At 39.5% G+C, this 18,918-nt stretch overlaps 1 protein-coding gene across 1 annotated transcript in view; it reads right to left on the reverse strand.

Moving 5' to 3' along the window:
* Positions 1-18,918, reverse strand: part of SYNDIG1 (synapse differentiation inducing 1) — a 196,305-nt gene that overhangs the window by 101,801 nt on the left and 75,586 nt on the right. The window contains exon 2 of the mRNA XM_077160693.1: positions 15,776-16,334. Within this exon, the coding sequence (XP_077016808.1) occupies positions 15,776-16,255 (480 nt within the window). The 5' untranslated portion in view covers positions 16,256-16,334. The remainder of the gene's footprint in view (positions 1-15,775; positions 16,335-18,918) is intronic.

Consider the following 18,918-nt stretch of genomic DNA (forward strand, 5'->3'; position numbering starts at 1 on the left):
CTAGGAGTTCCATTGATTTCTAGCTTCTAACCAGTCTCTGGCTTTTTTGTCTGATTTTCATTCTACTTATAATGGACTCTAGTAATCAGGTTAAAACCAAATCTGACTCAACTGGGCCATACTTTGACCTAAGTGACATCTTCAAAAGGTCCTATTTACAAATGAGTTCACACCAACAAGACTAGAGGTTGGGATCTGAACATACCTTTTGTTGGGAACATGATTCAATCCCCAACCAATTCTGTGACATACTGGTTTGGGAAGTCCAAATGAATAATACCTTGAAAATAAAGGATTAAGGGTCAAATAAATCCATGAATTACTACATTAAACAAAGTCAAACAGGTGAGTTTTGTCTTGCTTTACTTTGCAGGGCTTGTCAGGCTATGGTTTCCTTAGGGCACTGAGAACTTCTGAGAGGTGGGGAGGGGTGCTGTGGGCCCAGCTCTAAGAGATCTGTGGGAAGCTGGTCTTCCCATGTTTATTCAGACCATTCCAAGCAGTTCATACTATAAAAAGAATAGTGGGCTGGTCACAGTGGCTCAGCAGGCAGAGTTCTTGCCTGCCATGCTGGAGACCCAGGTTCGATTCCCGGTACCTACCCATGCAAAAAAAAAAAAAAGAATGGTGACTACTAGTTGGCCTTCATATCACAGCACAGACTAACTCCTGAGATAAGTCATTCTTAAATTAGAATCACCTGCAGGGCTTTTAAAACAGTATTGATACCCTGCCCCACCTCAGGTATTTTGATGTAAATGGTCTAGGGTCTGGCTTTTGCGTAAATGTGTTGCAAACTCCCAAAAGCTCTGGCTGAGGATGCAGGGACTGGACTGAGGAGAGCAGAGGATATGGATGCCAGGGTGAGGACATGATGGGGTCTGAATGGAGGACAGGATAGGCTGTGTAGGATCTGGGGAGAGGACAGGGAAGGGCATGAATCTCAGACTAAGAACATGGGGTCCGAATGGAGGGCAAGGTTCTTGGAAAGAATGGACGCTGACCCCTGGCACCACTGTCTTTAGGTTGCCCCATATTTTCTTCCACGTCTCACTTTGCAGCTCACACAGTAAGGTCTATCCTGCAAAAATGACTGCATACTTTCTTCTTAAATAAACTATCAATGGTGTGCCCTTCAGAAATTCTTCTTTCATGCTTTCTTTTTGTTCCCTATATGGAGTCTGTCTTTGTTTTATGTTTGTGATAAACATAGTCAGCTCTTGTGTTTCAACCTGGTGCTGAAAGTTTCTTAGAAGCTGTTGAAAATGTGTTGCTCACCACATAGTCCTCCAAGTAAGATTTGCAGATGTTATTGTAAAGCCCCTAAGAAGATGACTGTGGGTGAGGAAGACTGAATTCTGTTTCAGCTTCTTGCATTGAACATAAGGGGACTATCCCTTAAGTCCTTTAATATCCAATGTCAAGGTCACATAAGATTCTTGATGAGAAGGCTCTCAAGGCTACTTGGTACTCAAACAGATAGTGGTTTCATTTCTACTAAAACAAAAATACTATGAAATCTACCTTGGGGTTCTCCTCTGATAGATTTATTTGTTCATCAATTGGTAGCACTCACAGTAATTAAGTTTTTACTCTGTGCTGAGCTCTGGGCTCAGAACTGGAGATCTAGCCAGGAGTTTACAACTCTGCTCCTCACTCCAGAGGCTTCTAATCACTCACCATACAGCTCTGAGGTGGCTGCTGGGATGCCAGGACAGACACCATCAAAAGTTATGCTCCAGAGTGCCCTGTGGGATTGGGCTTAGGAGGGTGGAACTGAAGTCTGTGGAGCTTTACCTGAAATTACTCCCTGCCTGACTTCCTGGTCTTGCTGACTCCATCTCCTTCCTGGTTCCCTCTTTCCAGGGAGTACTTTCTGAGTAATCACCTAGGGTGATTATTAGAGTACCATTCATACAAGAACCTGTTTCTGGGAAATGCAACCTAAGATGATTGTGTCAAACAAGACAGAAAAGAAACAAGCAACTAAACAGATAAATAATAGCAGAGATCCAGAGGTTGACAAGGAGCTAGCTAAGTGACGGGCAGGGAAAAGAAACTTCCAGGCATAAGGAAAGGCACATGCAAGGGCCCAGAGGTAAAGAGCCCATTTGGCACTTGAGAAATTGAAAGACTACTGAAGCTTGAGGGCAGCAAGAGGGTGCATGAGGAATGGATGCAAAGGGACAGTATCTTGCTCGTGACAGTTCTTGAAGGTCACCTGTAGGGAGTTTGGAGTTTATTTAACTCTGCTTGGGGAGGCTGCTATCTAATACTTAAAACGGGGGCAAATAAAAAGTACTAGAATACTCAACAATTGACTAATCCATCCCTTATTTTTCCTGTTTTCTAGAAGAAACATAAGTGTAAACGTCCACACCATCTAACATATTAGAGCACATCCACATGTTATGTAACCTGAGTAAACAGAGCACGGGATGCGTTCTATGCTAGGAAGATGGCTAACTGTGGTTTTACCTCAAGTTACAGTGGCCCACCTCCACCTTGTCCCAACCCTCTCCCTCATCAAGCCACACTGAAAAACTTCATTATGTCCTTTAAATCAATCCAGAATCTGTATTTAACCATCCAGTCCTCTATGGGTGATGTCTTATGTAATGTTATAAAATCACAAGCAATGAATTCTGTTCATTACTGTACTTCTTTTACCTCCAAGGGATGTTCCCTTAGCTAGCCCACATAGTCTGGTTTTTGATTCTACAAACTTCTAGCACATCCCCCAGTAGTTCTCACCTTTCCAAACATGAGATTTCTAATTATTTGTTCCCTAACATATGGGAGCCACTGTAGGTTGTTTTATGTTTTGCATTTGAGGTATAACATGAAAACTTGCTGCAGACTAAGATTAACTTCACAAGGGGAACATTTTTCAATTAACACCATGTACCTCTTGGTTTGTAGGTTTATTTTTTAAACCGGAGAGAGGCAATTTTTCCCAACACATTCTAACATTGCTCTGATGACAAGTGCATGCTCTACAATGAGATTTTCATAGCTGGCAGGAAAAGGCCTCTCTTGGGATCTTTGGCCAGTTCCAACTTCCAGAGGCAACCAAGATAATAGTTATTCCTGTTTTTCTACATGTCAATGGGACTACAATACTCATTAAGTCTGAGTCCAGTCAAGAATCATTGAGCACACTTTTCACAGCAAGGCTCTTTCTTACTCCCTCCCATTTCCATCTATCTCCTCCAGCTGAATGAAAGCAATAGCCATATGTGGAGGTGTAATAGGTTCCACTCAAGTCCGATGCTTTGGTTCTTTATAATCAACTTTCTAATGATTTTAACAAGTATAGCTTCTTAACTGATTGCAATGCCTCCTGTTACTGTCTTGGAAATATAACTAAAAATGCAGGAAATTGAAAGTTAGTAGACCTACATCATATATCATGCATTTATTCTGGGCCTCCATTTACTTTTATGAGGGATAGTTTCTTTCTTCATATGAGTTCCTACTCTCCCAAGACTATATATGTTTTAGTTGTGTTTTTTTCTATTTTTAGGAAATTCTATGAAATGGCTTCTAGGAAAGACATGAAAAATGTGTTTAAAATAAAAGTTGGACTGATCTTTGGATTTTAGTGATACATTTTGTCATTGTTCCCCAGTAGTATGATCAATAGATAGCTAAACTATATCCTTATATGAACACTATATTTTTCATTTCCACTTTTTAAAAATACATTTCCATCACCAACATTTTAAATTCAAAGGATGGTTTTCTTTTAATGAACATTACATTTTAATGCTTATCATCATTTATTTCTTAAAATATTATGGTAGGGTGAGTAGAGATGGTGTTTTTATTATCAATGAGTCAAAGTTGAATGGTAGTTTTAAGGCCTTAAGACAAATCACTGAAGAATGCTTTAAACACATATTAGAGAGTTACAAAATGTTGAAGATAGTGGAAGGCCTATAAACAGAAATGTTTTCTGTTTCTACAATTTTAAAACTACATTCCCCTCTTCCCACCCACAACCCTTGGCAACCTCTAATTTATTTTCTATCTGTGTGAATATGTTTCTAGACATCTCTTATAAGTGATGTTAAATAATATTTGTCCTTATGTGCCTTGCTTATTACGCGAAGTATGTTTTCATGGTTCTTTCATGTTGCATAACTTAGTTCATTCTTTGTAATGGCTATACGATATTCCACTGTGTGTGGGCACCCACATTTTGTTTATCCATTCATTTGTTGATAGATGCCTTTTGGCTGTTTGTGAGGGTGTAGCTATAAGGGTTGGTGTACAAGTATCCATTTGAGACCCTGTTTTTATTTTCTTTGACAATATACCTAGAAGTGGAATTGTCAGGCCCTATAGTAAGTAATTCTTTATCTAACATCCTAGGAACTGCCATATTGCTATCCACTGTGGCTGCACCATTTTACATTCAAGATACATGTTTTAATAAACCATTGAGTAAACTTACACTACAGAAGCCCCAAAAGATCCTTTCTGCTTGTACTGGATTTTGTTTAAATGAATATTACTTGAGACAAGTTGATCTTTAGCCAATTTTGAGAAAACTTTATTAAACTATAATTCCTTTTGGAATGAATTTTTTACTGCTACGTTTTTAAAACTGAGTAAAGAAGAGATTCATCAAAGTTATAGGCCTTCTCTTCATTGTTATTCAAACTATACTTATCACAATTATCCATGTTAGAAAGCATTTCGATCATAGCTACATAAATGCCAGATTTCATTGCAATAATTATAGTCTTACTATGACAAAAGATTCCAATTCTCTGGCTATGATTCCGTTTATTAAGGTAGCCCAAGATATAACAGGTCTCTACTCACCCACAATTTTGTCTAGTGGCTTAGAGGTCACATTCAAGAGATTGGACCACTCCAAATTTAGAAAATTAGGATGGATTTTATTTTTTACAGACAAATTTGATTTGGTATCTCTACCCCTTTGTTTATCAAAATGTGTTTCAGAGGAATATAAAGAATGACCCTCTTGTATTATTCTGATAGGTGGATTTATTATCTCAGATATCTTCTCCTTCTCCTCAAATGGATAATAACACACTCCAGTTCCTTTTATTGACTTACATAAGATGAGAATATGTAAGATGATAATATAATGATATTGACTTTTACTTTAAAAAAATATGCCTTGCATTATACACTCAAATGTAAGCAACACATTAGATGCTATGCTACTATTCCAATCACATTTATATGATATATACAACAAATAAATATATATGTATATATTTCACAACATATTTTTGAATTTTTCTTTGGGAATTGGTTTCAGTGAACTAGGTAGGTAGAATGCCTTCAATGGTGGTAAATATTTATTTCATGAAAGTAAATTTAATTTCTAGTAGAGCCAAAGTTATTCACGCAGTTCATCTTTAAAGAATAAGTTGGTTGCTACAGTTTGGGGAATACAAAATTAGATAAGACTAAAAAGAGATAGAAGGGATTCCCTTGTGTGATTGATATATACGGAGATCCAAAACAACTGGAACTTCTAAGTATATTTCTCTATGTACAGCCTGTCCCAGGAAGGGAAATGAGTCATTTAATTTTCTAATGTAAAAAACAAATATATCTCTTATTATTTAAAAATAATTAATTTGATTAAAAATTTTATCGTAACCAGGAGCCAACTGTAGGCATTTGAACAATCTTTGTCCATATGTAATGCATGCCAAAATGCATGTCCATGCACTTTGGATAATATTCTAGATTTCCTTTTTGTAAGGCAAAATGAAGAGGTAGGTAAATCTTACAAGAAACAAATGGACAATAAGCAGTCATATCAGGTCTCTGGAAATTGACTAAAGGCAAACAATATATTGTGAAATGTTGTTCAAAAAAATGCTGAAATTCAAGTAAGAATAGATGAAGAGTGTGGTATTCTTGCTATAGGCTGCTCCAATTCAGCCGCCAGTTTGGTTCATGATTTAGTTCTTATAGGGTAAAGCTGACCATGAAAACCAGTAACTTCAATGTAGAAAGGGGATGAATTGATTGGGAGCAGATGGTGGAAAACTCATGCTCAGCTATGAATAGGAAAAACTCACAGGTATTCTAGTCTAATGCTATAGTCCCTGTTTGGTCAAGCGACAGACTGGACTATAACCCAGAAATTTAAGAGAGTTTCTGGAAATGAAAGAACCATAATCAGGGTTTGTAAGCTCTTCACACATCCCTGGATGAGTGGGTGGCTACATGAATGCATAGAGTAGATGCAAGACAGCCATATGAAAAGGAAAAACTGAGGTAACTTGAAGCTGCCTAAACATTAGTGTATTCTCCAAACCATACTCAGATTCATTGGCAGAGGTGGAAGCCTTACGTTTGAAGTAATGTGCTCAACCTCTGACCAATAACTCGATGGCTAAGCTGTGCAGACCCAGAAGTTGAACCACAGAGTGAGACTTAGCAATAAAGATAAGAGTTAGAAAACAACAACAACAAAAATGAGGAAAGGCATCACTGGCTGAATACCACAGAAGAGAAAGGTTCTCCAGATTTAGTCCAAGCAACCCACCAAAATCCACCGCTTCCCCCAAAATTGAGAATAAACAAAAATAAAACCCAGTGATAATCATACAGCACAGAAAAAAAATCAGAATCCAAACTTGCTACAATTGCTATATTGCTACAATTATATATTATTTTGTATATAATGTGTCAAATCTAGTTTTCAACAATGAAAAATAAAAGACTGAAGACAAGAAAAGAAACAGGAAAGTGACCATATTCAGGGAAAAAAGAAGTCAGCAGTAATAGTTTCTGAGTGGGTGCAAGTGTTGGATTGAGCAGACAAAGACTTTAAAGCAGCTTTTATAAATATGTTCACAGAACTAAAGGAAGCATGTTTAAAGAGTAAAAAGAAAATATGATGACAATGACTCAAGAGAATCTCAATACAGAGATACAAACCATACAAAGAAGCTTAATGGAAATTCAGAGGTGTTCAACAGCAGATATTCCATGACAGATAAGAGAATCAACTTACTGGAAAGATAGTTAATTATCCAACCAGAAGAAAAGAGAGAAAAGTGTTAAAGAAAAGTGAACAGAATCTCAAATATCTGTAGGACAATATCGAAGCACACCAATGCACATGTAATCGGGATTCAAGAAGAAGAGGAGAGAGACAAGTAGGAATAAGTGAAGAAATAATGACAAAAAACACCCCAGGTAAGATTTACAAAAAAAGTATAGATCCAAGAAGCTCAATGAACACCAAGTAGGAAAAATACAAAAAGGCCCACAACCAAGACATATCAATCAAACTGTGGAAAGATAACATACAAAATTTTGAAAGCAGCAAGAGAGAAAAGAAAAATGACAGGGAAGTATTAATAATTACATGTCTAAATTCTCATATAAAACAATGGAGGCTAGAAGGCAATACAGTGACATATTCAAAGTGAAAAACAACAACTGTCAAACCAGGATTCTAATAAAGATATCTCTATTTTAAGAAAATAACTAAAAATATATAATTAAAATTTAACAGTGGAATTAAAAAGGTACCCTAGACTTATTTAGCACAAAAGAAAAGGAACAGAAATCAATAAATACAACAAAACCAAGAAATGTGGAAAACCCAAAGCAAAATTCACATTTAATGTAAATGGATTAAATACACCAATCAAAAGGCAGAGATTATCAGACTGTTTTTTTAAAAAAACAAGATCCAACAATATGCTTTCTGAAAGAGTTTTACTTCAGAGACAAAAATGAATTCTAAACAAAAGGATGGGAAAAATACACCATGCAAAGAATAACAATAATATAGTTGGAGTGCCTATATTAATACCATTAATACCAAAATAGAACTGAAGAAGAAATATTATTACTAGACAAAAAGGGCATTTCACAATAATGACATTGGATTAGAAATTGAAAGCCATCCTATGGAGAAAAGTCCAGGCCCAGATGACTTTGCTGTTTACTTCTAACCAATATTTAAGAAAAAATGTTGCTAGTACTATGCAAAATCTTTCAGTAATAGAGGCACAAACTGTTTGAAACTCATCATAAGGAAAGTAAACTGCAGGCCAATATCCTTCATGGACAAAAACACAAAAATCCTTAAAATAATAGCACACAAAATCCAGCAACCTTTAAGGAAGATTATACACCATGACCAAGTAGCATTTATCCCCTAATTCAAGGGTAGTTTAATATGTTTAAATCAATCTAATACTCCATATCAATACAATAAAGGACAAAACTCCCCAACATGATCATCCAAATAGACAAAGAAAAAGCATTTGACAAAATTCTACCATTTTTAATTAAAAAGCTGTTCAACAAAGATGTGAAAGAAGGTAACTTCCTCTACCTGATTAAAGCATTTATAATAAAACCCATAGATAGCATCTTTCTCAATCATGAAAGAACAAATGCTTCCCTCCAAGATGAGGTACAAGCCCATGATATGTGTTCTCACCACTTCTACTTAACATCATATCTGAGGTCCAGCCAGGACAATGAGTCACCAACAGTGTAAAAGAAGAGAAATCAAAACAAAACAGAAAACCACTCCTCAGATCTTTCTGGGGAGTAAAATATAATTTTCACAATGTCATCTTCTGTCTGAATTCTTTCTGTTGCCTCTGGATCGATTGTTCTCTAGGTGACTGGTGCTCTGCCCATGCACACTTTTTTATTTTTTTCAAATGTTTGTTGAGCCCTCCTTGTTTTTTTTTCCATATTTATGAATGGGGTCTATTTAAGTGCTTCACTGCATTTGTACAGTTCTGACTCCCAAACAAGTTTCAAGTTTTTAAAAGTAAGGGCAGACTCAAAGGTCTTGGATAGCCTTAGCTGAGAGTTTGCAGGGTAAAGATGTGATCTGAGACTTCCTCAGTTCTGTCTTTCCTGTTCTTTATCTGTAGACCTGGCATAACCCTGAAACCGAAGGTTACTGTAGTATGCAGATTTTTTTTCTACTGTAGAAAGAACATGATAAATAGTCAATAAGTGTATGAAGTGAGGAGGTATGTTTCAAATGCAAGGGTTTCCGGCAGAGCAGATAGCTCATGTGTAGGGTGGTGACACTAATAACACCTGCCCCCTGTGTTGCTGTGGGACTCGACACAATTGCACAAGTGCCAGGTCTATAGCAGATGGCACGTGCTCTATCAATACGCATTTGCCTTCTGCTTCTTTCTTCGGTGAAGAAAAGACTCAACCCCAGAAGCACCATTTCTCAGAGATGACATTTCATGTGCTCTGAGATCACAAATAAATGGGTAATAATTTGCCTTTCAGCATCTGATAAATGTCTCCAACAACAGGAGAGCTGTTACACCTAGCCAGCCCTGAACTTCAGCTGCTCTGCTTCATGGCTGTAAACTCACATTTTCTATTTTGTAGAACTGCTTTACTATTGCTCTCAAAGTCTCTCTATTTGAGTTTATTTGTGCAAAAAGGAGACGTGGTTTCCTGCTGCTGTGTTCCTGTAAGCTGCAGTCTGTAGCTACAGGCTGGGAATCAGATGAAGCAATGGTCAGAAACCAGGGAATAGGCCCTAGGACTATGGTACACTGGACCCAATTATCAGGCTCACAGAGTGTCCTGAGGCCACCCTGGATGGGATGCCTGTCTAGTCATACTGAGTACAGTGACAACAAATTACTAACACCTCGGCATCTCTGCAGGTCCTTCGGAGACTCTTTCCATCTCTCCAGTCTGAATGGGCCATACATCACACATTTTACTTTGTGACCAGTAGTGCATCCTAAACACCTGACTAATAGCTGAGGGTCTTCCATCAAAATTCTCGAAGTTAGCTACAGAGCACATTCTTGTTAATACCACAGTCTCAAATGCAAATAAAAACTCCACATGCTCTTGCAAAAATGTATGTCAGGTGAGCAAACTACTGTGGATCTGGAAAACCTCCCTTATAATTAAGGGAGGTTTAAGGTTAAACCTCCCTTAACCTTATAAGGTACATGAAAAGGGAACAGATTATCGAGCCCAGCAGCCCAGTAAACAGGTGTTCCTGAGATATGGGTAGTAGTGGCCCCAAGGACATGGTTTTCTGAAAAGGGCAATTTTTAGGAAAATAGTACTGACTTACTATAGAATAAGTTAAGCTAGAGAATTCCCAAAGAAATTAAATGACTGCTTTTTTTTCCTTTTTTTCTGAAATGGAAAACTGACACACAATACTTATTGTGATTTTTGTTTTACTTGTAATATAACCATGACTGTCATCACTCAGTTCAATTTGATGATCTTAAAAAGTTATGCCAGACACATCACAGGATCAACAATTCCATCCTGACCAAAAGAGTGAAAAGAAGTATAACTAACAAAGTATCAGTGACAGAGAAAGTTCAAATAGAGGAGTGAGGCTACCCTGGAGGCTGCTTTTAAGCAAACTTCAGTTAGACCTTGCTACCTATCATAACTTACCAATCCCCAACCAGCACCATTCCAGCCAATCCTAAAGAACACCTAGGGCAATTTATAAGATTTTACAAGGGTTCCGGGCACTAGAGTAACTTTCCAGAAACCAAAAACCTCCAGATGGGTCCCTGGTCCAGATAAGTCCTGAAACCTAGCCCAGCCTCTCTAGAACATCAGATAGTTTCGTCTCCCTACTCCATATTAGTGACAGACCCTTCCAATATAAAAATTTAGAATTGCCATAGCCCAAACACCCTTAAAGAGAGGGATGGAAAGAGGGTGGTGATGGAGCTGTACAGAGAAGGTAGGATTTAACAAATGGATATGAATGCTGAATTATTAAATTCATATCTCTTTTAGTCTCCAGTATTTTAGAGCAGCTAGAAGTAAAAACCTAAAATTGTGGAATTACAACCCATGTCAAACTCTGAAATATGTTCTACAACTAACTGTGGCACTGTGCTTTGATATTTGTAACATTTTTGTATGTATGTTATTTTTCACAAAAAAAGAAGGGAAAAAAGTCGATTGTGATGATAAAAAAATATTTAAGCCTTCTAGCCTCTTATATTCTGGAGCAGCTAGAAGGAAAACAATGTGAGAGGATCATATGGTAGCCAATGACATACTCTGGGAATCTATACTGTAAACTACTTGTTGAAGAGTGCTTTGAAAAGTATTGCTTTTTTATTTCTTTGCTTTGTATATATGTTATATTATACAATTTAAAAAGTTTAAAAAATGTTATGCCAGACAGAGTCCAAACTTTTTTGCTCTAGGGCTGATTGATGCAGTATTGGCATCCAATTTGTTAACAGTTTACTAAATTATGTCCCAAACTAGTCTCCTTCCACACGGAAATGGCCATGTGACATGTTGGGTCAACAAGACAAAAAGGTGGCACAGAGACTTAAAAAGCACTTGTGCATCTTGTTGCTCTTGAGAGGCTTCCTATGACTACCAACTGATGAAGCCAGATGATCCATTCGCTTCTTCCACCCCAGCTGACAGCCAGCCAGCCAGCAGATCAAACACGGCCACCCAGCTGAGGAACAGCTGGCCACAGACACATGAGGGAACTCAGCTGAGACCAGCAGAAAACTCGAGTTGCTGAACCTCAGAATCATAAGCTAAACAAAATGTTATTTAAAGCAACCAAGTGATTGTTATGCAGAAAATGCTAATTATGCATGCTCCTTGATTATTTCATTCAATGGAAAAAAGTGCACCACAAAAAAATTACTACATGTATCAGAGCTCTTCTAACCAGGTATTACGCTTTCTCCATTTGAAGATACCATGGCTATATGGTATGAATGTTTATCTAAAAACGTCCTTGCTTTTACAGAATTACTACAGGACCAAATAAACCTCTCTGGGTTCCCCTTTAAAATCTTTCACTGTACCCCTGTACTGTGCAGCATTGTAAAAACAGAAGCCATACTTGTATCTGGATTTCTTCTCAGAGCCTGTGAGAGGAGCCATTTCTTAGTCCAAAGGAGCACCTGAAGTCTCACTAAATGCCTAAGAAGCAGCCCAGGTCTTAAACAGTTTGCCATCCCACTGATGTCACTGGGGTGCACCATTTTTTGTGATGCGCCATTTTTTTGCAATGCACTTTTTTTTGTTCTGGCCAAAGCATAAATGTCCACATGCTCCATCTTACCACAGCAATAAAGGTGACCATAAATAATATCAATACAGAGTAGACGCTATCATCGTTACCAAAGGTTTCATGTGCCATATCATTGAAAGGACCAAACCATCTCTCACTTCCATCCTCACATCCTAGCCTCCTCAGCAGCCAGGGCAGCTTCTTGACATACAGATGGACCACGTCCCTCCTGCCATGGCCATCGGTGGGTGGCAAGGTTGCCATTGCAGTTTCCAGTTTCCAGTCCCTCCAAATAATGCTGACTTACTTTCTGCAGTTTTGCGAATTAAGTTTTGGAACATTCTTACTCTCAGTTATCTAAAACATCCATGATATCTAGCATCCTGGCCCGTGTGGTATGGCAGAGCAACCATCATGAGGACTGAGTAGAGTTAAGTCTCCAGGCTTCACCCCCATTCCCTATGGTTCCCTCTCACTTCTTACATGTCCTGCCTGTCTCCCAGGCATCTGACTTCCTCTCCTGGAGGCATGAGACTTCCTGTCTCACAGGAATCTTACCTCCTCTCCTGGAAGCATCTGACTTCCTCTTCTGTATATATCTGACCGCCTGCGTTGCCCTTTCCATAAATATCTGACTTCCTTCTTAAGGACAACTGACTTCCTCTCCTGGAGGCACCTAACTTTTTCTCCTGGAGGCATATCTGACTTCCTCTCCTCTAGACATCTGACTTCTTGTCTTGTGGGCATCTGATTTACTCTCCTGGAGGTATCTGATTTCCTTTCTCTCAGGCAACTGGAGTCTTCTTCTGTAGGCATTTGACTTCCTCTTCTGTAGACATCTGACTTGTCTTGCAGGCATCTGGCTTCCTCTCCTCAAGGAATTTGACTTCCTCTTCTGGAGGCATCTGATTTCTTGTCTTTGGGCATCTGACTTCCTGTCTCATGGACATCTGTCTTCCTGTCTTGTAGGCATTTGACTTTTGCCTAAAACCCAATCTCTCTTGGAGAACTTGAAGTTCCTCAACGGTAGAATCCCCCTTCCTTCTTGATCAATTCTCTCACCACTCCTCACCATGACCCACAGTCTTGGGCAATTCTAAACCAGTTATTGTTCCCTGAAGATCTGTTATATTTTATGCTTCTGTGCTTTTATCTGCTCAAGATATCCTCTTGGACTGGATATCCTGCCACCATCCACACAAACCTTCTTTGCCTGACTGTTTCATGCTCATCCTTCTTGAAGTAGTGCAGGCAGCACACCCTCTGGAAAGGATTTTGATTTCCAGTCCATTAAAAAAATGATTCATGTGATAATTCAACTTGTCTTCCTTTTATGCCATCCTCTATTTGGATGCTTCCTGGAAAAATTGAGTTCTATCTTGTGCTCAAATGAAACTGCATTTTTGTGTATCTGCTTCCTAAATTTCATATAGGTCAGGTTACATTTATACTTTTGCTTTTGGCAAAGTCCTCAAACCTGAAAAACAGAAGATGCTTTTGAACTGAAGCCAAAGCACTCTCCCAACCATCTCAAAATCTTGGCATGAACTCTCTTAACAAATTTCATTCAAGGTCCAGAAACAGAAAGACTTCATTCAAGGTCATCCATGTTGACCATAAAGTAAAGGTCCTCTCTGAGTGCTGTCTCCCAGTTCATGAATCTCTTCCACTCCAACATCTCTTGACCCCCTGTCCATCAATTTTCATGTTACTTCATTCACTGGGGTTGTTCCACCATTCCATTTTATTTTTCCATTTATGAATTTCCCTCCTGACTGTAAAGCATTTTCCTTCAGTTGCTTTTGGTTACCTTGGCCCTTTCCAGTTTCCTAGGCCCATCACTTCCTCAGAATTTCACTTGCTTTTCTATCCCCATGGGGTATCATAGTCTCATACCCCATGGCCAATCCTTTTGGGTGTGGGTCTAATTCTACTCCAAATCTCTTCCATATAGCTTTTTTCTGCCTATCTCATCTTGCAGGAAGGAAGACCAGAGCATGCCCTACTAAAGGATGGCCAGGTGTTGGAGAAAGTTACAGGACTACAGGTTAGACCAAATCTTCACAGACTCACTGTTTTTTGGCAATCTCTTCAACAGTCTCTTAATGAATGGTCACTTCCTCCAAATAACTGCTTCAAACTACCTCCGATTTCTTCATGCCACCAAACTTCCCATGGCTTTATTATTCTCTGTCTTGATGAATGCCCTCATTTCTTGCCTCTTCAACTCGGAGCACTTCAACACATTTACATTCTCCCCACCTTCTCTCCTTTCTTTGACAGGTGGCATCTTGACTTCTCATGAAAATCCAGACCTTCAGCACACCTGCTTGAACCCCTTTGTCTTCCTCCCCATCAGCCACTCCTTATCCTGACTCCTTGGCCCTGAACAGAGGCTGAACAGGAGAGCTAAAGTCTCCAGGCTTCACCCCCATTCCCTATGGTTCCCTCTCACCTCTTACATGTCCTTCCTGTCTCCCAGGCATCTGAGTTCCTCTCCTGGAGGCATGAGACTTCCTGTCTCACAAGAATCTTACTTCCTCTCCTGGAGGCATCTGACTACCTCTTCTGTATATATCTGACCGCCTGTCTTGCCCTTTCCTATAAATATCTGACTTCCTTCTTATGGGCAACTGACATCCTCTCCTGGAGGCACTTAACGTTTTCTCCTGGAGGCATATTTGACTTCCTTTCCTGGAGACATATGATTTCCTGTTTTGCCGGCAACTGACTTCCTCTCCTGGAGGCAACTGACTTGCCTATTCTTGCCTACCTTAGCCAAAAACAAATCCACATCCTTTCCCCTTGATCACATTTTCTCCTCAAGTTTCTACTTGCTCCATAGTTTCCTCCCACAAAACTTCCTGAGAATCTGGACCTTTCTTCACTGCCACTCATGTCACTGAAGAACATGCTCTACTCTCACTACAGTGAAGATACTTTCTCAAATGTGCACAACAGTCTCCCAGGTGGCTGATGCCACAACCTTCCTTCAGATCCACCCACCTCTCACCTGGTAAAAATGATACCTACAGCATCATTTCACCCTCCCACTGATGCCATTTTGAATGGGAAGAATGTGTTCTGCCAATTGGTGATGATCTTGCTCATCTTATACCAGGTCTAGGAGACATAGTTTCTAAGTATGTAGTTCAAACACTTACTTGTCCTCCAGTCCACTTGAAGATGCTGTATGCAACAATTCAACTTGTCCTCCCTTTATGCTATCAATTTATACTATTTCTTTAAGCAGGTTTTAACTCTACCAAGAGTTCCTTAGTAGAAACTTTGGAATACTAAATTAAGAAAATCACATGACAGCAGAAGTACTTCCCAGATTATTCCCACATATACATGTGCAGCCTCTTGAAGCTCTAGAACGACATGCTCATCAACCCACTCACTTTAGTCAATAGCCTTTCTTTCCCCTCCACCTAGCCCATCAGTGGCAGTAACCATAAAATCTTATGGTCCTTGCCTTGGATTCTTTATGACCAGAATCACTGCAGAGCCCACCTCTCCCCACCTGGTTTTTCCCCACTTCTTCCATTTTCCACAAATATTCAAGAGTAGAGAGGTACCAAGAAAACCTTTAGCATTCTTTGCCTTTTTGCAAAACCAGCTCCATCCCCTCAATTTTGCCAGCACTAAAGGAATCCCACCAAATTTCCGCCACCCTGTACCTAGAAGATTTGTGAAAAGTAAGAGTTGACAAACACATCCTCTGACCTCCAGCTCCTGAAATTCCTCTTCTTCCTCCACGTCATAGGAGAGGGTGTGGATTTTGATGTCATCAGCTGAGAGGTCGATGAACTTTCCATCGGGGTACTCCAGGCTGTCTTTGGTGGGTGACCGGTCTTCGATGAAGGTGGTCTCGCAGCAGTCGGCAGCCATGCCCTCTGCCCAGGAGCGCAGCACACCTTCCGAATAAAGGATGATGTTGGGGCGATAGTGGGACTCCACTGACTGCTGAAGGGCATTGGGGTCCAGCAGCTGCTGAGCCGGCTCGCTCCTGCTGCTGTCCAGGCTGGCTGGAGCAGTGCTGGCCACCACCCGGCAGCTCTGGTACTGCGGTACTGGGTAAACAGACACCAGGCCATCTCTACTTTCGGCCATTAAGTTTCTGGTGTTGATTAAACCGTTCCTCTTCCCAGCATCGCTGACTTTACCATGCACCAACACACTCTTCTGTTCAATGACGCCTGCCATGATCTTCTCAGTCCCCGGCTGGTGTCAGGCTGGCAGACTGGGGTCGCAGGTCACTTTTGCCTCAGGGGACCCATTTCTCCTGGATGAGAAGGAAAGAGAGATAAGACAAAAGAATCCCACCTGGAAAAGACATTATTATCCAGACCTGTGTCGTTTCAGATTGTTTTAATCAACCCAGATGCAGAATAGTTGTGAGCATCAGATAATACTCAATCTTGCCTATTCCATGAATTTTAATAAAGGTTTAATCACAGCAATCAGCTAGAAGGAAGCCAGACATTGATTATTCACACCTCCACAAAGTCTCTGCTTCCAAATTAAGGAGGCTCTGTAGGAACTGGAAGCACTGCAGCTCTAGAGTAAACTTTGATTTCCAGAAGACATCCTGAAACTCACCGGGAAAACCCATCACATTGGCATCTACCAGTCCACAGGGAAACTAGCTCTTTCCAAGCCTACAGCTATTCATTAGAACAGGGAAACACAGATTTGAAATATCATCACACATAGATTTAGAAGAAAAATGCCAACAAGACCCATACTATTAGTATTTTATACAGAGAAAATTCTTCATCACAGGAAATACTCATATGAACGTGTTAGAAGTAGATTCTAATGTGCTTATTAAGATTGGTTCAAAACTTGCACATGCCTCCTGGGTTTCTAGCATAGTCCTAGGTATCTTACTACAAATTTCCTGCCTTCATGCTTTTTAATTTAGTACACCTCTAAAACTTTTGGATATAATTAAAAAGTTTTTCAAACTGTTTTCTCCCTAAGTCATGTTCCCTTCTAGAATTGCAAATGTTAAACACACACACACACACACACACACACAAACAGAACAGAATGCAAAGAAAAAAGAAAGGAAAAGGAAGGTAAGTTAAAGAAAGATTTTTAGAGATGTACAGATGAATTTTCACAGGCTCTTCCCTCCTGTAGGTTAATAACTTATATATGAAAATACCCAGTCTCAAACACTTCCAATGCTATGGTTATCAGATTTCAGAACCTTATACTGTACTACTTTCTTTGGAGGTAGCAAAAGAGGAGACATAGGACACCATTGTGACTAGTTGAAAAATCTGAGAGAAAATTTTCACAGAATTAAGAGCTGACTAGTTCAAACTATGTATCTTCACTAAGATATGATGATCTTATTAATGTTCACTATATGCAAAGTCAAGAGAGGTTAAAAAAAACACACTACCAACTCCCCTTATGGGGCACTGAAGAAGTGTTTCTCTCTGGAGGAACTTTTACAGTTCAAGCACTAAAATCATTAAAATATAAGAACAAAAACCTTTTGAGCACCTGTAACATACAAAGCATGAGATGTGTTTGAGGATCATTTCTGTGTTCAATGACTTTCCAAGCCAGCCCATTACATTTAATGAGAATCTTCTGGTCAAAGCACTTAATGTCTCTCATCTTCTCTTCCCACAGAAGAGATGCTGGGTTGTCTCAAAATTGGACCCTCCTATAGGTTTGGTTGACGAATGACTATCAAGACTGGAATAAGCTTCAGAGAGCTAATTCAGTTTCTCAGATTAAGCCCCTTCTATTCTGCTCCATTCTAAGCAATATAACAGAAGACATTTGATTGTATTTATTCAAGAACTACTTTTTCCATGAAGTCTATGCTCTTGCCCAGCCAGAGCAACCTTTCCTCTATCTTGTGTTTCCTCACCAGCCTTGCTATGGTTTTTCTTATAGCATCTGTTGCTTCCTTTTCAATCAACTTGATGGTTATTGAGGTTACACCTCTGCCCTGCTCCCCATCCTTCATCTTCCACCAACAGGAGCTCATTGAATCCAAAGACTCCTTGTTACCTTTCCCCTTTTCAACAACTGTGGTACATAGAAGGTAGCCCATGCATGTCTGCTGAGATAAATGGTCTCACATATGACGTGATTACAACAACCCTCGCTTAGTGATGACCCCCTTAAATGTACAAACCCTGCAAGTGATTCAGTCCTGAGGCACCTTGATGCAGGCACAGCTCAGACCTCTAAGTTCTTCTCTATAGTTTGCTGCTGAAAGTGAGGCCATGAACCAGCAGCATCAGCACCACCTGGGAGTTAGTTAGAAATGCAGAATTATTCGGGAATCAGAACCTGCATTTTAGTCTGCACAAGAAAGTTCAAGGGGCACTGTTCTATAGTGTGTGGTACACTATAGTATGTTATATATCCTCTGTTCTAAGTATAACATATATAGAATAGTGGCTTTACAACCTGTTGTCTTTTTAAAAATAAAAATGTTCAAATAAATATATCAGTTTACCTTTTAAAATACTTTATTTTAAAGCCGTTTTAAGTTTACAGAGCAACTGTACGGAAAGTACAGGAATGACCGCATACCTCTTCCCCTACACACAAAATGTTCCCCGTACTATTAACATCACACATTAATGCTCTACGTCTGTTATAACTGAGAACCACTACTGATACAGTGTGATTAAATAATGCCCATAGTTTACATTAGGGTTCACTTTTTGTGTTAGACTGTTCTACGGGTTTGGAAAAATACACAATGTCATGTCCACCAATACAGTCACACACAGAATAGTTCCACTCCCTTAAAAACGCTTTAGACTCTATTTCATCCCTCCTCCCCACTGACCACCACCACCCCCAACTCCTGATCCTTTTACTTTCTC

The sequence above is a fragment of the Tamandua tetradactyla genome, chromosome 1, assembly GCF_023851605.1.
Source record: "Tamandua tetradactyla isolate mTamTet1 chromosome 1, mTamTet1.pri, whole genome shotgun sequence".
Taxonomy (NCBI): domain Eukaryota; kingdom Metazoa; phylum Chordata; class Mammalia; order Pilosa; family Myrmecophagidae; genus Tamandua; species Tamandua tetradactyla.